This window comes from Myxocyprinus asiaticus, chromosome 13 (genome assembly GCF_019703515.2).
Source record: "Myxocyprinus asiaticus isolate MX2 ecotype Aquarium Trade chromosome 13, UBuf_Myxa_2, whole genome shotgun sequence".
Classification (NCBI taxonomy): domain Eukaryota; kingdom Metazoa; phylum Chordata; class Actinopteri; order Cypriniformes; family Catostomidae; genus Myxocyprinus; species Myxocyprinus asiaticus.
Genome location: NC_059356.1, coordinates 44,064,337 through 44,088,592, shown reverse-complemented (window position 1 = coordinate 44,088,592; position 24,256 = coordinate 44,064,337). Strand labels below are relative to the sequence as shown.

At 39.6% G+C, this 24,256-nt stretch overlaps 3 protein-coding genes across 3 annotated transcripts; all 3 read left to right on the top strand.

Annotated features, from left to right (window-relative positions):
* Positions 1-1,956: 1,956 nt before the first annotated feature.
* Positions 1,957-4,974, top strand: LOC127450992 (zona pellucida sperm-binding protein 4-like; the record flags this gene model as incomplete). The annotated part of the gene is made up of 9 exons (XM_051715473.1): positions 1,957-2,008; positions 2,888-3,256; positions 3,333-3,520; positions 3,588-3,685; positions 3,753-3,910; positions 3,979-4,171; positions 4,397-4,544; positions 4,629-4,704; positions 4,785-4,974. Coding segments are annotated over 9 exons (1,359 nt in total), but the record flags the coding sequence as incomplete, so codon positions are not given.
* Positions 4,975-11,808: 6,834 nt separating this feature from the next.
* Positions 11,809-13,731, top strand: LOC127450991 (zona pellucida sperm-binding protein 4-like). Its single transcript, XM_051715472.1, has 8 exons — positions 11,809-12,100; positions 12,177-12,364; positions 12,432-12,529; positions 12,597-12,754; positions 12,823-13,015; positions 13,242-13,389; positions 13,474-13,546; positions 13,627-13,731. The coding sequence occupies exons 1-8, from the start codon at positions 11,809-11,811 to the stop codon at positions 13,701-13,703; spliced, it is 1,227 nt and encodes a 408-aa protein (XP_051571432.1). The 3' UTR covers positions 13,704-13,731.
* Positions 13,732-19,274: 5,543 nt separating this feature from the next.
* On the top strand, positions 19,275-22,826 carry LOC127450990 (zona pellucida sperm-binding protein 4-like). Its single transcript, XM_051715471.1, has 9 exons — positions 19,275-19,291; positions 19,484-19,773; positions 19,850-20,037; positions 20,105-20,202; positions 20,270-20,427; positions 20,496-20,688; positions 20,904-21,051; positions 21,136-21,208; positions 21,289-22,826. Exons 1-9 carry the CDS (start codon positions 19,275-19,277, stop codon positions 21,363-21,365), a joined length of 1,242 nt encoding a protein of 413 aa, XP_051571431.1. The 3' UTR covers positions 21,366-22,826.
* Positions 22,827-24,256: the final 1,430 nt, after the last annotated feature.

The following is a 24,256-nucleotide window of genomic DNA, read 5'->3' as shown; positions in this document are numbered from 1 at the left end:
TCGAATCCAGGGTGTGCTAAGTGACTCCAGCCAGGTCTCCTAAGCAACCAAATTGGCTCGGTTGCTAGGGAGGGTAGAGTCACATGGGGTAACCTCCTCATTTTCACGATTAGTGGTTCTCGCTCTCAATGGGGCAAATATACTGTTTTTCAAATCTACTTTTATTACGTATCGTATTTTAAAAGGGAATTTAATTTATTACAGCTGACAGTTACATGAGCAAACAAGGTTTGACCATCAACCGTAACAAGATCAAATTTAAGTTCACAGCTTTTTAACACTTCTTTGTACAAATTTGAAGGCTGTTTATTGGATGAATACAGGTAAACGTCATATTATGCGACTACACATTACTTTATGGAGAGTTTACGACCTACTATTTAAGTCTTGCCTTAAGAACAGGTGGTGCAACCAAATTAGACACTGACTTAGTTACAAAATAACTAGTAGTTACTAAGCCCTTAGTGTGAACTTTACATCCTAACTTACCTGAGAACTTGCACACATCAGGTGCAACCCTACCCAGCAGATCAACTGTGCAAAAATTTGACACATTGGCTTCCATTACAAATGTCTTGTTGTAGCCTCAATTTATTTATTTTTTTTCCACAAAGCTTAAAATTTCATATAGCCTACACTGTAAAAGGGGTCATTTCTACATTGAGGATCTAATTAAATTTTATATTTAAAAAAGCAGTTAATTAAGATCTGTCCTGTGTCAGACGGGTTTTGTGCCATTATCCTAAGATTCAGAGAAAATGAAGTATGGAAATTTGATAATGAAAATTTGGCTGGAATATCAAAAAAACTTTAAGCCATTTTTCTCAGTTTCAGTGTTGGCGTAGTTACTGTATTTTGCCTTTGTGGGGCATAACTTTAGATTTTATATGCCATCTCAAACTAAGCGCTAATACATAAATTATATGACTAATTTTAATTTACCAACCTTCTTGTCAGTCAAACTGATAGCAAAGTATCAATACTAATATAATATATCTATCATTCAGTGGAGACTTAGAAGCATTGAAAAAAATAGTTTCTTTGTCAAAAATGTACAAATGAACTGGTATGCACTGGCACAGTTGTCACCCACAATGATCCAGAAAGTGTAATTTACAAAAATGGTCATTGAACGAATCAGTGAATGATTTTTTTTGGTGAACAGACTCAAAAGACTGGAGTCACCAGTTAATGGCAGAGATAGAGAAACACCATCTGGAGTTAATTCACTTCACTACATTTAATTTAGAACACTACTTAGCCCTTGCACGACTCTCAATGAGAAATTACAAACTTCTGGTCTATTGTCTGTCATTTGTCAGATGCAGTGAAAAGACGAAAGAAAATCTGCTAAAATGTCACTTTTCAAGACTAAATAAAATTTTACAAAGTAGGGGCCTGGGTAGCTCAGCGAGTAAAGACACTGACTACCACCCCTGGAAGTTCGCGAGTTCGAATCCCAGGGCGTACTGAATGACTCCAACCAGGTCTCCTAAGCAACCAAATTGGCCTGGTTGCTAGGGAGTGTAGAGTCACATGGGGTAAACTCCTTGTGGTCGCTATAATGTGGTTTGCTCTCGGTGGGGCATGTGGTGAGCTGTGCATGGATGCCACAGTGGATGGCATGAAGCCTCCACACGCGCTATGTCTCCACAGTAACGTGCTCAACAAGCCACGTGATAAGATGTGTGGGTTGACGGTCTCAGATGCAGAGATTCATCCTCCACCACCCAGATTAAGGTGAATCACTACACCACCATGAGGACTTAAGAGTGCATTGGGAATTGGGGAGGAAAAGGGGAGAAAAAAATCATTGTATGAAGTAAAAAGTATTACTTTTTTCTTTGGAAACATAATTAAGCAAAAGTACAAGTATTCAGTTTAAATTGCACTTGATCCAAATCCCCCAAAATAATACTTTAGTATAGAAGCTAATTATAATTACTCAATTACTTTACATCCCTGCACTCCACAATATCTCTGGCAACAAGGTGGAATCTGTTGCAATCAAGATCATTGTCATTGCCAGGATTGGCCACAGGGGACTTGTGTATCTGCTACCTCCAAACAGTCCCTACTGACCCTGGAAAGCTTGTGACTCAACCCACTGATGAATTTGTTAAAACACTGCAAATCAAGGGGCCATACTTACATTGTAATTTACCAGTGACTAACAAATGAGGAACTTAAGCTATTCATAATATAAAAGCCAACAAGGAGCGGTCTGATATTCCTGATGTTGTACTGAGCAAACCTACATGACCGGGCAATTGAGGAGACATGTACAGTCATTGTGATTGTGTAAAAGTAATAAATCAATCTGCACAACATTCAAATAATTTAGATAATTACGGTCTATATTTAAGAAATAAAATTTAACATTAGCCAGGCAAATAACAAGCATTTTCAACATTGTGCAAAAAGTTATGAAGCTACAATGACCAGCGATTTTATAAGGCCACATTTCACTATTTGACTGACAGCAACATTTTTGCAGCATGTGCTTCAGCATTAATAATAAAGGCATTTTGGGAAGCATGTGCAAAAAGGAAATAACTTTGTAACTCTGTATGTAGACAATGCTCTTATAAGCTAAAACACATTTTTTTTTTTTTTTTTTTTTTTTTTTGTGTGTGTATATTCATTGTGACAAATCCAAGAAATTTTCAGAAATCACCAATAAAAGAAGGTTAACCCTTGAGTGCCAGTAAGAATCACCTTGTAAGCTCCCAATTGTGCAAGTCTGGAGAACCATGATTGTTAATGAACTGTGAGGGGACATCCTTAAAAAGCTAAGATCTATCCAGTATAAAAAGGGCAAATAGGATCTACTCAAATGGTGTGATCATTTGTGGAGCAATGGTAGACAATATGGGTACATGTTATCTTCTGGCAGTATGTTTGTGGTTTTGTGCATTCTGTTATGCTGTTCCACAGTGGAGTAATCTGCTGCAGGTGCCTCAGACTTCAGTCTTCCAACCAAGTCAACAAAGGGGGGTTCTAGCCCAGAATCCTCAAGCTCTTGTGTTCCAGCCGAGTGCTCAGCAGTTTTTACCTCAACAGGCTTTGCAACAGCAAACTTGGTTTTCTCAGGCATTTCCACCCAAGCAGCCAGTGGTGCAGGCAGAGCCTCTTGACAAGTGTACTGTAGCTGATTATGAGCAGATCCAATGTGGACAACCTGGTGTCAATGCTGCTGAGTGTGAAGCTATAAACTGCTGCTTTAAAGGACAGCAGTGTTACTATGGGAAAGCAGGTAGGAGTGTTGAACCAGTCAAGCTGGTCATGTGGAACCTTTTCTTTGAGGTAACTTGCTCTGTACCTTGTTACAGTGACTGTCCAATGCATTCGAGATGGACAGTTTGTGGTTGTCGTGGCTAGAGATGTTACGCTACCTCAACTAAGCCTGGATACGGTCCGTCTGTTGGGTGGCAATGACCCACCTTGTGCTCCAGTTGGCTCCACACCTTCCTTTGCCATTTACCAGTTCCCGGTCACTGCTTGTGGCACAAGCATGGTGGTGGGTATTGGTGACCTTTATCCTTTTTGATTAGCAAGGCATGGCTTTCTAGCATGTTTGTTTGCAGGAGGACAATGGATATGTTGTGTATGAGAACAGAATGACTTCATCCTATGAAGTGGGGATTGGACCACTTGGTTCCATCACAAGGGACAGTCATTTTGAGTAAGTGATCTATGCCTTGGCTTGATGCAAACCTCTGCTGCATGCTACAAACGGCCTGTTTGTCCAGGCTTCTATTCCAGTGTAGGTATTCTGGCACTGCTGTTCAAGCTCTCGTTGTGGAGGTCAATACTGTTCCACCACCTCCACCTGTAGCTGCTCCTGGACCCCTCCGAGTGGAGCTTAGACTGGGGAATGGACAATGTGTCACTAAAGGATGTGCTCAAGGTAGTGTATTGGTTGTCTGGATGGCTTCCTCAAAGTGCCAGTGGGGTTAATTAAATCTCCTCCTGCAGAGGATGCAGCGTACACATCCTACTACAGTGATTCAGATTACCCAGTCACAAAAGTCCTGCGAGAACCTGTGTATGTTGAGGTGCGCATTTTGGAGAGGACCGACCCCAATATTGTCCTGATCCTGGGACGTTGCTGGGCAACCTCAACCCCTGATCCCCTCAGCCGACCTCAGTGGGACCTTTTAGTTAATGGGTGAGTGTCTCCGCTTTACATTTTTTGATGTTAATTTAGCAGATGTCTTATCTGAAGTGACTTGCAAATGAGGGACAGTGACAAGAGGTTGTCATGAGGCAATAACATGAGGTACTGCAATATGTTTCAAACATTCCGATGTAGGGAGGAATGTGAGACTGGTGTTCCCCAAGCATTTTAGGCTGTCTGTTTTGGGCTAGCCCTGACTGTCTCCATGCCTTCTAGATGCCCTTACCAAGATGACCGTTACCTTACCACTCTGGTTCCTGTGGATGGTTCCTCTGGTCTCCAGTTCCCAACCCACTACAAGCGCTTCATTGTGAAGATGTTCACATTTGTGGATCCAGCATCACTAGCACCTCTGCAGGAGACTGTATGATCACTAACCTTTCTAACATGTCATAACCCTTAATATTGCATGGTCTGATGGAATGCTATGGCTAATCCTCTTGCTCAGGTCTTCATCCACTGTAGTACAGCAGTATGCCATCCCTCTTTCACCGGTTCCTGTGAGCAGAGCTGCAGCAGGCTGAGTGAGTACTTCACAATGTTATGGCTTTAGAATTCTGAACCTTAATCTGCCCCTTCACTCACTATTTCCTTTCCTTTTCAGGAAGAGATGTTCATATCAAGACCACCTCTAGTGGGGAAACTGTTTCTAGTGGAGAAGTTATTCTTGTCATGTCTTAAATGGCTGTTAAAATAAAACCTGAAACAACGATGCATATTAGTCTGGTGTGACTTGACATACAACTGAAAAAGCCCTGTTTTGCAGTTACTACACCACTGGATTTAACATGCTAAACTGTACTGTGTAAAAGAGTAAGCCCATGATCACAAATCTTTGATCAAAGTCCCTCAAACCTGGAGATAAGCTTCAAAAAGGGCTACTTAAGACTGTTTTGGTGGCTGCTTTTCTGACAACATCTTTGATGTTGTCGAAGTGCAGCATTAACATTTGCACACTAAAAGGGATTTTATTTTTTTGGGGGGGTAAAAAATGAACTAAGTTCCATACTGGGGAGTATGTGAAGTTTTCAAAATGATGTCCTTTACCCTAATTCACTAGGGTAAGCCTAATAAAGTGTATATATTGAGCTGTCTGGTTCAATTTGGCATGGAAGTTGCTGGCTTATGACATCCTGTCCATGAACATGGGGCAAAAAGCTATCTTACTCTTTTTCCCATATCTACTGTAGATGGTGGTAATGCTCCTTTGAGTAGCCATTTAAAAAGGAATGACAGTTTGGTGTCACACTCACAATTCTGGACAGCATTGCAACAATCTGGATGGATGTTTCAGTTAGCAGGTAAACTACTCCAAACAGCTATAATGCTTAATGTCTTGTATGGTGGTTGAAGCTTGTATGAATGGAACAATACTCCAATCATGATGCATCTACGTTGTTGGGAAGTTACTGACCTGTTTACTAATTTATGACTTCTAAAACTGACTTAATGGTTATAATGCATTAAGCATAATATTTTCATGCTTAATGTTCTATCCCCATTATTTAATCTAAGTTTAGTGTGTGCATTCACAAACATACTATTTTTAGTATTATGGCTCATTTGCATTATCAACTGAGGTGACCATACAATTAAAGTCTTCCAGTTGATTTCATATCCGCCATAACATGAGTATCACCTCTTCAATTGATTATTTGTAGTACAATACACAACATTAATAGAAGAGACACTTGGGGAAAATATTAACTTACTGGTAGTGATTGTGTCGCTTCACGTAAAAGCGCTTTGGAGTGTTAGAACTTGCACAGTGTACACCCAGCATTAGCAGCATTCACATCACAGTGATTACTGGTGCTGCACAGATTTTGCTCATCTCGAACAAGCCTATAATTTTTTTTTTCTGAACAAGCTAATATTACATCAACATGAGTACAAGCAGAGATGGGTCACTTCTATTTAAATGAATGGGAGAAATTGGAAACACCCAAACAAGGAGCTCTGAGCATCAAAAGGTCAACGGCTGTAGAAAGGAAGTCCTGCCTTAAGGTTAAAAGAGCCAACCAACTTTTAGATTCAGACATCACCTGTCAATCAACTCGCTAACGAACATACGCTATACAAGCCAGGGGAAAAACATGTGTTTTAGCATAATATGAGGTAAAGAAGCACAATTTATGATTCCAATATTATAAAATGTAATTTCTGATTTGAAATATTTTTTTGGATTGTAATCTTGACCAACTGTTTTTGAGATTTTGGAGTTTCCCCATTCAAGTAGATGGGAGCTGTACTGGCATGACTGGAAATAGCAGACAATGAACTGACTTACTAGGAAAACAACTATAGAAGACATCAGCTTCACTGTGTTTGTAATTTTGCATAGAATATGTGATGAAATAAAAGTAAATATAATCACCTTGAGTTTGTCCAGATTGAATGTTTGAAATCACCACTAAAAGTCACAAAGAGAAAACCCCATTAAAGTGTGAATCTGTAAAATACACTATTAATCTGGGAGCATCTTCCCTCTGTGATCCTTGCATGTGGATGGAAAAAAAACAAATCCATATTCCTTTGCTTGTCAAACAACATTATCAAACCAAATGTTTGAAATGCAAAGCTCAGATTCAAAACAAAAAATATATTTTTAATTTTTCTTGTAATTTCTCAAGATATAATGCTATCCACATTAAAGTTTAAAGATTAATCTGGTAAAAATATGAGGTTGCAAAAGTGAATTAAGTAAATAGAATTTAATTAAAATGATTTGGCCAAATGTGTAGGCAGCTTGTTCTGTCCAGATTGTGTTTTGTGTTTGTTAGAGCTTAAAAAACCATAGAGTCTGATTTCTGTAAAGTTCACCTGCCAGAGTTTCAAAACAGTGCCAGCACAAGAAATCAGTAGGACAAAAAAGAGGCAAAAAAATATATAAATAAACATACACTGGTGGCCAAAAGTTTGGAATAATGTACAGATTTTGCTGTTTCGGAAGGAAATTAGTACTTTTATTCACCAAAGTGGCATTCAACTGATCACAAAGTATAGTCAGGACATTATTGATGTAAACAACAGCACCATCACTATTTGAAAAAAGTCATTTTTGATCAAATCTAGACAGGCCCCATTTCCAGCAGCCATCACTCCAACACCTTATCCTTGAGTAATCATGCTAAATTGCTAATTTGGTACTAAAAAAAAAATCACTTGCCATTATATCAAACACTGCTGAAAGCTATTTGGTTCATTAAATGAAGCTTAACATTGTCTTTGTGTTTGTTTTTGAGTTGCCACAGTATGCAATAGACTGGCATGTCTTAAGGTCAATATTAGGTCAAAATGGCAAAAAAAGAATCAGCTTTCCCCAGAAACTCCTCAGTCAATCATTGTTTTGAGGAATGAAGGCTATACAATGCTTGAAACTGCCAAAAAACGGAAGGTTTCATACAAAGGTGTACACTACAGTACTAAAGAGAAGACTCAGGTGCAGGCTTTATGGGAAGAACTGCAAAGAAAAAGCCACTTTTGAAACAGAAAAACAAAAAGAAAAGGTTAGAGTGGGCAAAGAAATACAGACATTGGACAACAGATAATTGGAAAAGAGTGTTATGGATCTTAACCCCATTGAGCTTTTGTGGGATCAGCTAGACTGTAAGGTGCGTGATAAGTGCCCAACAAGACAGCCACATCTATGGCAAGTGCTACAGGAAGCGTGTGTGAAATGTCACCCGAGTATCTGGACAAACTGACAGCTAGAATGCCAAGGATCTGCAAAGCTGTCATTGCTGCACGTGGAGGATTTTTTGATGAACTCTTTGAAGTAGTTTAATTTTTTTCAAATTGTAATAGACATTTTTCACTTTATTAATGTCCTGGCTATACATTGTGATCAGTTGAATGCCACTTTGGTGAATAAAAGTACCAATTTCTTTCCATAAGTGTAAAATCTGTACATTATTCCAAACTTTTGGCTGCCAGTGTACATATCAATTTAAGGACACAGAGAAAAAGTAATACTCACAGAGCACAAGATGAAGTGGACTGAGCTCCATAATGCTCTAATGACAGACTGTTAAAGACACAGTCAATATTAAAGCCTAAAGACATTGTGTACAAAATAAAGGCAGTCTTTCTTACAACCTCACATTTAAAAAATAAATAAATTACTATTTAAAGTTAAGCCATAGAACTACTGTCGGAGTACAGTATGTACTGCATGTGATGAAGGATGCTCTTCTTGGCCAGAATGGGGTTTTGGTATGAATAGATTTCAATCTATAGATTGAATAGAAAATAATCTGCTCTAGTTTTGCCAAACAAGCACCATTTTTTTTCTTGGTATATTTATCACTTACTGTTAAAAAGAGTTGTCTGACTCACATTCTACAGCTGTTCTTTTAAATCCAGTTTTGAGTTTTGAAAGTGACGTCTCCTGGCAGGCTCCACATATGGATGGGATTAGGGATGAGGGTGGGGTAAGGACATCTGCTGCCTGCTGGGAACCATTTCAGGCACCTTTGTACAATGGACAACAAATGACAACAACAAACAAACGTATTTCTCAGTGTTAGTGGTTGAGTTAACGTAATAAAAATACTTATATTTTTCTTCAATCGCATATATAAAGTTATTTATATATCTAGAATTACACAGGCGTTTGTGCCCAATTTTAATATATTTTATGGTCTGAGAAAGACATGCAATGGTGAGGAAAGGCAAATGTCAAGTAAATGTTTTTGAATCTTTGAAAAATTTTTAGGTTTAGTTCATGGTTAAGCTTAATGATGATGACCTGCAAAGGCAAAAAGCATTAGTAACTGCACATTTTGTCAGTATTGAGGTTCTATCTGTCGTGTAAGTGACGGTGTTGGCTGAACTATTCTCAGATTCAGGGGAAACCATAGGCATTGCTAGACCCTATTTATGGGCACTTCACAGGGGAGTAGAAATCATTTTAAAAGTGAGGAGGATTGTTTAGCGCAAGACAATTATTATTATTTTTATTTTTAAATAAAGCTCAGAACTATACGCTGCTTTAATAACCAATATTCGGTCAAATTAAAATGGAGCACATGGAATTTTATTTAATTTTGACCACAAAGCTTAAGATTTCATATGGCCTACACTGTTGAAGGGGTCATTTCTACACTGAGGATCTAATTAAATTTTACATTTAAAAAAGCTATTAATTAAGATCTGTCCTGTGTCAGACGGGTTTTGCTCCATTATCCTAAGATTCAGAGAAAATGAAGTGTGAAAATTTGGCTGGAAAATCAAAAAACCTTTAAGCCATTTTTCTTAGTTTCAGTGTTGGCGAAGTTACTGTATTTTGCCTTTGTGGGGCATAACGTTAGATTTTATATGCCATCTCAAACCAAGCGCTAATACATAAATTATATGACTAATTTTAATTTACCAACCTACTTGTCAGTCAAACTCCGACAGCAAAGAATCAATACTCGTACACTATATCTATCATTCAGTGGAGACTTGGAAGCATTGAAAAAGAAATGTACACCTTTTTCATTGTACCTGTCATTATTGCCGTGAGCGACTCACACAATTGTCAAAAGTGGGCAAATGAACTGGTATGCACTGGCACAGATGTCACCCACAATGATCCAGTGTTGTATGAAAAGCTCAAATAAACTGTGTAAGTTTAATGACTCACACATACTGGTGTGAAAGTGTGATTTACAAAAATGGTCATTGAACGAATCAGTGAATGAATTTTTTTGGTGAACAGATTCAAAAGACTGCAGTCTTAATGGCAGAGATAGAGAAACACCATCTGGAGTTAATTCACTTCACTACATTTAATTTAGAATACTACGTAGCCCTTTTTCTCAATGAGAAATTACGAACTTCCGGTCTATTGTGTCGTTTGTCGGATGCAGTGAAAATACAGAAGAAAACTATCTGCTAAAATGTCACTTTTCAAGACTAAATAAAATTGTACGAAGTAGGGGCCTGGGTAGCTCAGCGAGTAAAGACACTGACTACCACCCCTGGAAGTTTGTGAGTTCGAATCCCAGGGTGTGCTGAGTGACTCCAATCAGGTCTCTTAAGCAATCAAATTGGCCTGGTTGCAACGGAGGGTAGAGTCACATGGGATAACCTCCTCATGGTCGCTATAATGTGATTCGCTCTTGGTGGGGCACGTGGCAAGTTGTGCGTGGATGCTGCGGTGGATGGCGTGAAGCCTCCACATACACTACGTCTCCATGGTAATGCTCAACAAGCCATGTGATAAGATGCGTGGGTTGACAGTCTCAGATGCGGAGGCAACTGGGATTTGTCCTCCACCACCCAGATTGAGGCAAGTCACTACAACACCATGATGACTTAAGAGTGCATTGGGAATTGGGCGTTGCAAATTGGGGAGAAAAAGGAGAGAGAAACAAGTACAATTATTCAGTTTAAATTGCACTTGATCCAAATCCCCCAAAATAATACTTAAGTATAGAAGCTAATTATAATTACTCAATTACTTTACACACCTGCACTCCACAATATCTCTGGCAACAAGGTGGAATCTGTTGCAATCAAGATCTTTGTCATTGCCAGGACTGGCCACAGGGGAGCTGTGTATCTGCTACCTCCAAACAGATACTGACCCTGGAAAGCTTGTGACTCAACCCACTGATTAATTTATTAAAACATTGCAAATCAAGGGGCCATACTTATATTGTAATTTAACAGTGACTTACAAATGAGGAACTTAAGCCATTCATAATATAAAACCCAAAAAGGAAGGGTCTGATATTCCTGACGTTGTACAGCACATACCTACATGACCGGGCAATTGAGGAGACATGTACAGTGAAGTTTAGCTGGTCATCAAACACCACTCCCAGGATCCTGGCTGTCCTTGTTGACTTTAGTATTGTTGTACCAAGATGAATAGTAAGGTTGTGGTCAACAGATGGGTTGGCCATCTGCTAATCTAGATAAGTTAGAAATCCAGGCCCCAGGTGACCCTAGGTGAACAAAGCAGTAATTGTGTAAAAGTAATAAATCAATCTGCACAACGTTCAAATAATTTAGATAATTAGGGTCTATATTTAAGAAATTAAATTAAACATTAGCTAGGCAAATAACAAGCATTTTCAACATTGTGCAAAAAATTATGAAGCTACAATGACCGGTGATTTTATAAGGCCACATTTCACTATTTGACTGACAGCAACACTTTTGCAGCATGTGCTTCAGCATTAATGTTAAAGGCATTTTGGGAAACATATGCAAAAAGGAAATAACTTTGTAACTTTGTATGTAGACAATGCTCTTATAAGATAAAAGACATTGGATTTGTTGAATTAAGCCCAGAGCTTGTTTTTTTTTTGTTTTTTTTGTTTTTTATTATTGTGTACTTTCATTGTGACAAATCCAATAAATTTAAGAAAGTTAACTCTTGAGTGCCAATATGCATCACCTTGTAAGCTCCCACTTGTGCAAGTCTGGAGAACCATGATTGTTAATGAACTGCGAGGAGCCATCGTTAAAAAGCTAAGCTCTAGCCAGTATAAAAAGGGCAAATAGGATCCACTTAAAGGGTGATCAGTTGTGGGGTAAAGATAGACAATATGGATATGTGTTACCTTCTGGCAGTATGTTTGTGGTTTTATACATTCTGTCATGCTGTTCCACAGTGGAGTAATCTGCCCCAGATGCCTCAGACTTCAGTCTTCCAACAAAGGGGGATTCTAGCCCAGAATCCTCAAGCTCTTGTATTCCAGCCAAGTGCTCAGCAGTTTTTACCTAAACAGGCTTTGCAACAGCAAACTCGGTTTTCTCAGGCATTTCCACCCAAGCAGCCAGTGGTGCAGGCGGAACTTCTTGACAAGTGTACTGTAGCTGATTATGAGCAGATCCAATGTGGACAACCTGGTGTCAGTGCTGCTGAGTGTGAAGCTATAAACTGCTGCTTTAATGGACAGCAGTGTTACTATGGGAAAGCAGGTAGGAGTGTTGAACCAGTCAAGCTGGTCATGTGGAACCTTTTCTTTGAGGTAACTTGCTCTGTACCTTGTTACAGTGACTGTCCAATGCATTCGAGATGGACAGTTTGTGGTTGTCGTGGCTAGAGATGTTACGCTACCTCAACTAAGCCTGGATACGGTCCGTCTGTTGGGTGGAAGTGACCCACCTTGTGCTCCAGTTGGCTCCACACCTTCCTTTGCCATTTACCAGTTCCCGGTCACTGCTTGTGGCACAAGCATGATGGTGGGTATTGGTGACCTTTATCCTTTTTGATTAGCAAGGCATGGCTTTCTAGCATGTTTGTTTGCAGGAGGACAATGGATATGTTGTGTATGAGAACAGAATGACTTCATCCTATGAAGTGGGGATTGGACCACTTGGTTCCATCACAAGGGACAGTCATTTTGAGTAAGTGATCTATGCCTTGGCTTGATGCAAACCTCTGCTGCATGCTACAAACGGACTGTTTGTCCAGGCTTCTATTCCAGTGTAGGTATTCTGGCACTGCTGTTCAAGCTCTCGTTGTGGAGGTCAATACTGTTCCACCACCTCCACCTGTAGCTGCTCCTGGACCCCTCCGAGTGGAGCTTAGACTGGGGAATGGACAATGTGTCACTAAAGGATGTGCTCAAGGTAGTGTATTGGTTGTCTGGATGGCTTCCTCAAAGTGCCAGTGGGGTTAATTAAATCTCCTCCTGCAGAGGATGCAGCGTACACGTCCTACTACAGTGATTCAGATTACCCAGTCACAAAAGTCCTGCGAGAACCTGTGTATGTTGAGGTGCGCATTTTGGAGAGGACCGACCCCAATATTGTCCTGATCCTGGGACGTTGCTGGGCAACCTCAACCCCTGATCCCCTCAGCCGACCTCAGTGGGACCTTTTAGTTAATGGGTGAGTGTCTCTGCTTTACATTTTTTGGATGTTAATTTAGCAGATGTCTTATCTGAAGTGACTTGCAAATGAGGGACAGTGACAAGAGGTTGTCATGAGGCAATAACATGAGGTACTGCAATATGTTTCAAACATTCCGATGTAGGGAGGAATGTGAGACTGGTGTTCCCCAAGCATTTTAGGCTGTCTGTTTTGGGCTAGCCCTGACTGTCTCCATGCCTTCTAGATGCCCTTACCAAGATGACCGTTACCTTACCACTCTGGTTCCTGTGGATGGTTCCTCTGGTCTCCAGTTCCCAACCCACTACAAGCGCTTCATTGTGAAGATGTTCACATTTGTGGATCCAGCATCACTAGCACCTCTGCAGGAGACTGTATGATCACTAACCTTTCTAACATGTCATAACCCTTAATATTGCATGGTCTGATGGAATGCTATGGCTAATCCTCTTGCTCAGGTCTTCATCCACTGTAGTACAGCAGTATGCCATCCCTCTTTCACCGGTTCCTGTGAGCAGAGCTGCAGGCTGAGTGAGTACTTCACAATGTTATGGCTTTAGAATTCTGAACCCTAATCTGCCCCTTCACTCACTACTTCCTTTCCTTTTCAGGAAGGGCTGTTCATATCAAGACCACCTCTAGTGGGGAAACTGTTTCTAGTGGAGAAGTTATTCTTGTCATGTCTTAAATGGCTGTTAAAATAAAACCTGAAACAATGATGCATATTAGTCTGGTGTGACTTGACATACAACTGAAAGAGCCCTGTTTTGCAGTTACTACACCACGGGATTTATGCTAAAATCCCCACTTTTTTTTTTCCCCAAGGCCATGATCAAGTCTTTGCTCAAAGTCCCTTAAACCTGGAGATAAGTAACAATTTTTGAAGCTTAAGACTGTTTTGGTGGCTGATTTGAAATATCTTGGCCTTCTCAGATTTGTAGAAGTGCAGCATTAACATTTGCACAATGCAAGGGGGTGGGAGTGTAAAAATGAACCCCTTTCATTACTGGGGAGTATGTGAACAGTGTTCAAAACGATGTCCTTTACCCTAATTCACAAAGTTAAGCCTAAAATATATTGAGCTGTCTGGTTCAATTTGGCATGGAAGTTGCTGGCTTATAACATACATCCTTTGTTCGTGAACATGGGGAAAGAGCCTTCTTTTTTTTTTTTTTTTTTTTTTTTTTTTTTTAATTCTACCGTAGATGGTGGTAATGCTCCTTTGAGTAGCCATTAAAAAGGAACTATAGTTTGGGGTCACACACAATTCTGGACAGCATTGCAACAATCTGGATGGATGTTTCAGTTAGCAGGTAAACTACTCCAAACAGCTATAATGCTTAATGTCTTGTATGGTGGTTGAAGCTTGTATGAATGGAACAATACTCGGATCGTGATGTACCTACATTGCTGGGAAGTTACTGACCTGTTTACTCAATGACTTCTGAAATTGGCTTAACGGTTATGCATTAAGCATAATATTTTCATGCTTAATGTTCTATCCCCATTATTTAATCTGGTGTTTAAGTTTACTGCGTGTGTGCATACTAAACATAGTATGTTTCTGAATTATGGCTCACTTGCATTATCAACTGAGGTGACTGTACAATTAAAGTCTTCCATTGATTTTGTATCAGTCATAACATGAGTATCACCTTTTCAGTTGATTATTTGTAGTACAATACAAACATTAATAGTTAAAACACTTGGGGAAAATATTGACTTACTGGTGGTGATTGTGTTCCTTTATTTAAAAGTGCTTGAGTGTCAGAACTTAAAATGATTTGGCCAAATGTGTAGGCAGCTTGTTCTGTCCAGATTGTGTTTTGTGTTTAGAGATTAAAAAAAACCAGAGTCTGATTTCTGTAATGTTCACCTGCCAGAGTTTCAAAACAGTGCCAGCACAAGAAATCAGTAGGACAAAAAAAAAAAAAAAGAGGCAAAAAATATATAAACATACACTGGTGGCCAAAAGTTTGGAATAATGTACAGATTTTGCTGTTTCAGAAGGAAATTGGTACTTTAATTCACCAAAGTGGCATTCAACTGATCACAAATTAGCCAGGACATTACTGATGTAAAAAACAGCACCATCACTATTTGAAAAGTCATTTTTGATCAAATCTAGACAGGCCCCATTTCCAGCAGCCATCACTCCAACACCTTATCCTTGAGTAATCATGCTAAATTGCTGATGTGGTACTAGAAAATCACTTGCCATTATATCAAACACAGTTGAAAGCTATTTGGTTCATTAAATAAAGCTTAACATTGTGTTTGTTTTTGAATTGCCACAGTATGCAATAGACTGGTATGTCTTAAGGTCAAAATTAGGACAAAATGGCAAAAAAAGAAACGGCTTTCCCCAGAAACTCCTCAGTCAATCATTGTTTTGAGGAATGAAGGCTATACAATGCTTGAAACTGCCAAAAAACTGAAGGTTTCATACAAAGGTGTACACTACAGTACTAAAGAGAAGACTCAGGTGCAGGCTTTATGGGAAGAACTGCAAAGAAAAAGCCACTTTTGAAACAGAAAAACAAAAAGAAAAGGTTAGAGTGGGCAAAGAAATACAGACATTGGACAACAGATAATTGGAAAAGAGTGTTATGGATCTTAACCCCATTGAGCTTTTATGGGATCAGCTAGACTGTAAGGTGCGTGAGAAGTGCCCAACAAGACTGCCACATCTATGGCAAGTGCTACAGGAAGCGTGTGTGAAATGTCACCCGAGTATCTGGACAAACTGACAGCTAGAATGCCAAGGATCGGCAAAGCTGTCATTGCTGCACGTGGAGGATTTTTTGATGAACTCTTTGAAGTAGTTTAATTTTTTTCAAATTGTAATAGACATTTTTCACTTTATTAATGTCCTGACTATACATTGTGATCAGTTGAATGCCACTTTGGTGAATAAAAGTACCAATTTCTTTCCATAAGAGTAAAATCTGTACATTATTCCAAACTTTTGGCTGCCAGTGTACATATCAATTTAAGGACACAGAGAAAAAGTAATACTCACAGAGCACAAGATGAAGTGGACTGAGCCCCATAATGCTCTAATGACAGACTGTTAAAGACACAGTCAATATTAAAGCCTAAAGACATTGTGTACAAAATAAAGGCAGTCTTTCTTACAATCTCACATTTAAAAAATAAATAAATTACTATTTAAAGTTAAGCCATAGAACTACTGTCGGAGTGCAGTATGTACTGCATGTGATGAAGGATGCTCTTCTTGGCCAGAATGGGGTTTTGGTATGAATAGATTTCAATCTATAGATTGAATAGAAAATAATCTGCTCTAGTTTTGCCAAACAAGCACCATTTATTTTCTTGGTATATTTATCACTTACTGTTAAAAAGAGTTGTCCGACTCACATTCTACAGCTGTTCTTTTAAATCCAGTTTTGAGTTTTGAAAGTGACGTCTCCTGGCAGGCTCCACATATGGATGGGATTGGGGATGAGGGTGGGGTAAGGACATCTGCTGCCTGCTGGGAACCATTTAAGGCACCTTTGTAGAATGGACAACAAATGACAACAGCAAACAAACGTATTTCTCAGTATTAGTGGTTGAGTTTACATCATAAAAATACTTATATTTTTCTTCAATCGCATATATAAAGTTATTTATATATCTAGAATTACACAGGCGTTTGTGCCCAATGTGCCCATTGCTAGACCCGATTTATGGGCACTTCACAGGGGAGTAGAAATCATTTTAAACGTGAGGAGGATTGTTTAGCGCAAGACAATTATTATTATTATTATTTTTAAATAAAGCTCAGAACTATAAGCTGCTTTAATAACCAATATTCGGTCAAATTAAAATGGAGCACATGGAATTTTATTTTATTTTGACCACAAAGCTTAAGATTTAATATGGCCTACACTGTTAAAGGGGTCATTTCTACACTGAGGATCTAATTAAATTTTACATTTAAAAAAGCTGTTAATTAAGATCTGTCCTGTGTCAGACGGGTTTTGCTCCATTATCCTAAGATTCAGAGAAAATGAAGTGTGAAAATTTGGCTGGAAAATCAAAAAACTTTTAAGCCATTTTTCTCAGTTTCAGTGTTGGCAAAGTTACTGTATTTTGCCTTTGTGGGGCATAACTTTAGATTTTATATGCCATCTCAAACCAAGCGCTAATACATAAATTATATGACTAATTTTAATTTACCAACCTAATTGTCAGTCAAACTCCGACAGCAAAGAATCAATACTCATACACTATATCTATCATTCAGTGGAGACTTGGAAGCATTGAAAAAGAAATGTACACCTTTTTCATTGTACCTGTCATTATTGCCGTGAGCGACTCACACAATTGTCAAAAGTGGGCAAATGAACTGGTATGCACTGGCACAGATGTCACCCACAATGATCCAGTGTTGTATGAAAAGCTCAAATAAACTGTGTAAGTTTAATGACTCACACATACTGGTGTGAAAGTGTGATTTACAAAAATGGACATTGAACGAATCAGTGAATGAATTTTTTTGGTGAACAGATTCAAAAGACTGCAGTCTTAATGGCACAGATAGAGAAACACCATCTGGAGTTAATTCACTTCACTACATTTAATTTAGAATACTACGTAGCCCTTTTTCTCAATGAGAAATTACGAACTTCCGGTCTATTGTGTCGTTTGTCGGATGCAGTGAAAATACAGAAGAAAACTATCTGCTAAAATGTTACTTTTCAAGACTAAATAAAATTGTACGAAGTAGGGGCCTGGGTAGCTCAGCGAGTAAAGACACTGACTACCACCCCTGGAAGTTTGTGAGTTCGAATCCCAGGGCGTGCTGAGTGACTCCAACCAGGTCTCCTAAGCAACCAAATTGGCCTGGTTGCGAGGGAGGGTAGAGTCACATGGGGTAACCTCCTCATGGTCGCTATAATGTGATTCGCTCTTGGTGGGGCACGTTGCAAGTTGTGCGTGGATGCTGCGGTGGATGGCATGAAGCCTCCACATACGCTATGTCTCCGCGGTAACGCTCAACAAGCCATGTGATAATATGCGTGGGTTGACGGTCTCAGACGCGGAGGCAACTGAGATTTGTCCTCCACCACCCAGATTGAGGCAAGTCACTACAACACCATGATGACTTAAGAGTGCATTGGGAATTGGGCGTTCCAAATTTGATCCAAATCCCACTTGATCCAAATCCCCCAAAATAATACTTAAGTATAGAAGCTAATTATAATTACTCAATTACTTTACACCCCTGCACTCCACAATATCTCTGGCAACAAGGTGGAATCTGTTGCAATCAAGATCTTTGTCATTGCCAGGACTGGCCACAGGGGACTTGTGTATCTGCTACCTCCAAACAGATACTGACCCTGGAAAGCTTGTGACTCAACCCACTGATTAATTTATTAAAACATTGCAAATCAAGGGGCCATACTTATATTGTAATTTAACAGTGACTTACAAATGAGGAACTTAAGCCATTCATAATATAAAACCCAAAAAGGAAGAGTCTGATATTCCTGACGTTGTACAGCACAACCTTACATGACCGGGCAATTGAGGAGACATGTACAGCGAAGTTTAGCTGGTCATCAAACACCACTCCCAGGATCCCGGCTGTCCTTGTTGGCTTTAGTATTGTTGTACCAAGATGAATAGTAAGGTTGTGGTCAACAGATGGGTTGGCTGAGATAAAAAAAGGAGTTCATAAAAGTTACAAGTTGTTACAAGTTAAATAGAACAAATGTAGATAAACTAAAATTGCCCATCTAGGTAAATTAGAAATCCAGGCCCCAGGTGACCCGAGGTGAAAAAGCAGTGATTGTGTAAAATTAATAAATCAATCTGCACAACGTTCAAATAATTTAGATAATTAGGTTCTATATTTAAGAAATTAAATTAAACATTAGCCAGGCAAATAACAAGCATTTTCAACATTGTGCAAAAAATTGTGAAGCTACAATGACCAGTGATTTTATAAGGCCACATTTCACTATTTGACTGACAGCAACACTTTTGCAGCATGTGCTTCAGCATTAATGTTAAAGGCATTTTGGGAAACATATGCAAAAAGAAATAACTTTGTAACTTTGTATGTAGACAATGCTCTTATAAGATAAAAGACATTGGTTTTGTTGAATTAAGCCCAGAGCTTGGTTTTTTTTTTTTTTAATTGTGTACTTTCATTGTGACAAATCCAATAAATTTAAGAAAGTTAACTCTTGAGTGCCACTTTGAATCACCTTGTAAACTCCCACTTGTGCAAGTCTGGAGAACCATGATTGTTAATGAACTGTGAGGAGCCATCGTTAAAAAGCTAAGCTCTAGCCAGTATAAAAAGGGCAAATAGGATCCACTTAAAGGGTGATCAGTTGTGGAGTAAAGATAGACAATATGGATATGTGCTACCTTTTGGCAGTATGTTTGTGGTTTTATACATTCTGTCATGCTGTTCCACAGTGGAGTAATCTGCCCCTGATGCCTCAGACTTCAGTCTTCCAACAAAGTCAACAAGGGGATTCTAGCCCAGAATCCTCAAGCTATTGTGTTCCAGCCAAGTGCTCAGCAGTTTTTACCTCAACAGGCTTTGCAACAGCAAACTCAGTTTTCTCAGGCATTTCCACCCAAGCAGCCAGTGGTGCAGGCAGAGCCTCTTGACAAGTGTACTGTAGCTGATTATGAGCAGATCCAATGTGGACAACCTGGTGTCAATGCTGCTGAGTGTGAAGCTATAAACTGCTGCTTTAATGGACAGCAGTGTTACTATGGGAAAGCAGGTAGGAATGTTGAACCAGTCAAGCTGGTCATGTGGAACCTTTTCTTTGAGGTAACTTGCTCTGTACCTTGTTACAGTGACTGTCCAATGTATTCGAGATGGACAGTTTGTGGTTGTCGTGGCTAGAGATGTTACGCTACCTCAACTAAGCCTGGATACAGTCCGTCTGTTGGGTGGAAGTGACCCACCTTGTGCTCCAGTTGGCTCCACACCTTCCTTTGCCATTTACCAGTTCCCGGTCACTGCTTGTGGCACAAGCATGATGGTGGGTATTGGTGACCTTTATCCTTTTTGATTAGCAAGGCATGGCTTTCTAGCGTGTTTGTTTGCAGGAGGACAATGGATATGTTGTGTATGAGAACAGAATGACTTCATCCTATGAAGTGGGGATTGGACCACTTGGTTCCATCACAAGGGACAGTCATTTTGAGTAAGTGATCTATGCCTTAGCTTGATGCAAACCTCTGCTGCATGCTACAAACTGACTGTTTGTCCAGGCTTCTATTCCAGTGTAGGTATTCTGGCACTGCTGTTCAAGCTCTCGTTGTGGAGGTCAATACTGTTCCACCACCTCCACCTGTAGCTGCTCCTGGACCCCTCCGAGTGGAGCTTAGACTGGGGAATGGACAATGTGTCACTAAAGGATGTGCTCAAGGTAGTGTATTGGTTGTCTGGATGGCTTCCTCAAAGTGCCAGTGGGGTTAATTAAATCTCCTCCTGCAGAGGATGCAGCGTACACGTCCTACTACAGTGATTCAGATTACCCAGTCACAAAAGTCCTGCGAGAACCTGTGTATGTTGAGGTGCGCATTTTGGAGAGGACCGACCCCAATATTGTCCTGATCCTGGGACGTTGCTGGGCAACCTCAACCCCTGATCCCCTCAGCCGACCTCAGTGGGACCTTTTAGTTAATGGGTGAGTGTCTCTGCTTTTACATTTTGGATATTTAGCAGACTTCTTATCTGAAGTGACTTGCAAATGAGGGACAGTGACAAGAGGTTGTCATGAGGCAATAACATGAGGTACTGCAATGTTTCAAATGCTCCAATGTAGAGAGGAATGTGAGACTGGTGCTAAGCATTAGTGTCCATCTGTTTTGGGCTAGCCCTGACTGTCTCCATGCCTTCTAGATGCCCTTACCAAGATGACCGTTACCTTTCCACTCTGGTTCCTGTGGATGGTTCCTCTGGTCTCCAGTTCCCAACCCACTACAAGCGCTTCATTGTGAAGATGTTCACATTTGTGGATCCAGCATCACTAGCACCTCTGCAGGAGGCTGTATGATCACTAACCTTTCTAACATGTCATAACCCTTAATATTGCATGGTCTGATGGAATGCTATGGCTAATCCTCTTGCTCAGGTCTTCATCCACTGTAGTACAGCAGTATGCCATCCCTCTTTCACCGGTTCCTGTGAGCAGAGCTGCAGGCGGAGTGAGTACTTAACAATGTTATGGCTTTAGAATTCTGAACCCTAATCTGCCCCTTCACTCACTACTTCCTTTCCTTTTCAGGAAGGGCTGTTCATATCAAGACCACCTCTAGTGGGGAAACTGTTTCTAGTGGAGAAGTTATTCTTGTCATGTCTTAAACGGCTGTTAAAATAAAACCTGAAACAATGATGCATATTAGTCTGTGACTTGACATGCAACTGAAAAAGCCCTGTTTTGCAGTTACTACACCACTGGATTTAACATGCTAAACTGTTCTTTCTCTCTTCCCCCCCCCCTCCCCAAAAAAAAGACCATGATCACAAATCTTTGATCAAAGTCCCTTAAACCTGGATATAAATAGCCCTTTTTGAAGCTCAAGACTGTTTTGGTGGCTGCTTTGAAATATCTTGGCCTTCTCATTTGTAGAAGTGTGGCATTAACATTTGCCCAATGTATGGGGGGTGTAAAAATGAACAACTTTCATTACTGGGGAGTTTGAAGTGTTCAAAACAATGTCCTTTACCCTAATTTTCTAAGGTAAGCCTAATAGAAATAGAGCTGTCTGGTTCAGTTTGGCATGGAAGTCGCTGGCTTATGACATCCCTTGTCCATGAACATGGAGAAGGAGCCATCTGACTTTTTTCCCATATCTACTGTAGATGGTGGTAATGCTCCTACTTTGAGTAGCTATTAAAAAGGAACTACAGTTTGGTGTCACACTCACAATTCTGGACAGCATTGCAATAATTGGATGTTTGGCATTTACCTGCTATAATGCTTGGAAATGTTGTCTTGTATGGTTGTTGAAGCTTCTATGAATAGAACAATACTCTGGTCATGATGTATCTATGGACGTTACTAACTTGTTTACTAATTTATGACTTCTGCAATTGACAATGGTTATTATGCATTTAAGCATAATATTTTCATGCTTCAAGTTTTTTTTTTTTGTTTACTGTGTGCATTAATTAGACCTATTTTTAGTATTACGGTTCACTTGCATTATCAGCTAAAGGCTGCACAGTTAGTGTATTATTGATCTTGTATCAGCCATATCACAAGTATGACATCTTCAATTGTGTAGTACAATACAAACATTAATGGTAGATAAAACACTTGTAGACTTTTACTAGTGGTCATTGTGTCCCTTCAGGTAAATGCGCTTTGGAGTGTCAGAACTTGCACAGAGTACGCCTGGCTTTAGCGGCATTCACCTCGCAGTGATTACTGGTGCTGTGCAGATTTTGCTCGTATCGAACAAGCCTAATTTATTTCTGAACAAGCCAATTATTACATCAATGTGAGTTCAAGCAGAGAAGGCTCACTTCTATTTAAATGAATGGGAGAAATTGGAAATGCCCAAACAAGGAGCTCTGAGCACCCAATAGTCAACAGATGCAGAAAGGAAGTCCCACCTCAAGTTTAAAAAGAGCCAATCACCTTTTCGATACAGACATCTGTCAATCAACTCGCTAACGCACATGAGCATTAGCTATACAAGCTGGGAAAATTGTGCGTTTTAGCATAATGAGGTAGTGCAATTTATGATTCCAATATTATAAAATTTCTGATTTGAAATATTTTTTTGATTGTAATCTTGACCAACCTTTTTTTTTTTTTTTTTTTTCCCCCCAGTGTTTCCCCATTCAAGTAGGTGGGAGCTACATTGGCATGACTGGAAATAGCTCCGTGATCGTGAGTCTATGGCCGTGTTCACAATGGCATACTATCCATACTACTCTCACTGTTTTTGCCAAACACAGATATGAAAGAAACAGTTAGAGTAGTAAGGCATTTAGTACATGCTCTATATGTTCCATGGGGGGCGCCACAACACATTAGCGGAACGCACAGGGCGATTTCGTTCGACACAGATTGGACACATGTTAAAATAGGGCGGCAATCTACCGAGCCAAAGTGCTCGCCTATGTCGCCAATGGGTTGAATGGGTTTGGCACACAGTCGGAATTCGACTAGCAGGAAATGTTTAAGGTTCAAAAATGTCACTTTAAAACATCTTGAAATGGTCTATATAATCCAGTGTAAATTCAGTGTTTGTGTATCATTTGGCTTTGAATAAACAATTTACTATATTGCCAATGTTAATTTTTTATACTGTTTTCTATTACTGTTAAACTTTTTTTTGTATTGACATCTACACAAATGAGTGGTACCTGCATATAATTTGTCAACACCATGAACTATGCATACAGAAAGTCTGTATCTTCACATCATTTCTGACATTTCATCTAACCTTGCATTACACCACAATTGAGATTGAAACAACACAAAAAAGCAACCTAACAGGCAATTAAAGAATTATTTCAATTGCAAAGCAACTTGAGTATACAGAAATTCACCATATTCATCAATTTTATGTTGTGCATTATGACTTTTTACTGAACCAAGATCTGCTTATTAAATGACTGAATGAAACCATGCATTTATGGGTATGATAGTAAATGGCTAAGAACTGTCAACAATTGAACATTAACTGAAGCTCCTGACCTGTATCTGCATGATTTTATGCCCTGCAGTGCTGCCACACGATTGGCTTATTAGATAATCGCATGGATGATTGTTGGTGCCAGATGGGCTGGTTTGAGTATTTCTGTAACTGCTGATCTCCTGGGATTTTTACACACAACTGTCAAAAGTAATCCAGTGAGCGGCAGTTCTGCGGATAGAAACGCCTTGTTGATGAGGGAGGTCAACAGAGAATGGCCAGACTGGTTCGAACTGAAAAAGTCTACAGTAACTCAGATAACTGCCCTGTACAACTGTTGAGAAGAACAGCATCTCAGAATGCTGTTCTGAAATGCGGGTTGGTGCTGTTTTGGGGGACCTACACAATATTAGGTAGGTGGTTTTAATGTTGTGGCTGATCGGCAAATATACAGGTGCATCTCAATAAATTAGAATGTCGTGGAAAAGTTCATTTATTTCAGTAATTCAACTCAAATTGTGAAACTCGTGTATTAAATAAATTCAATGCACACAGACTGAAGTAGTTTAAGTCTTTGGTTCTTTTAATTGTGATGATTTTGGC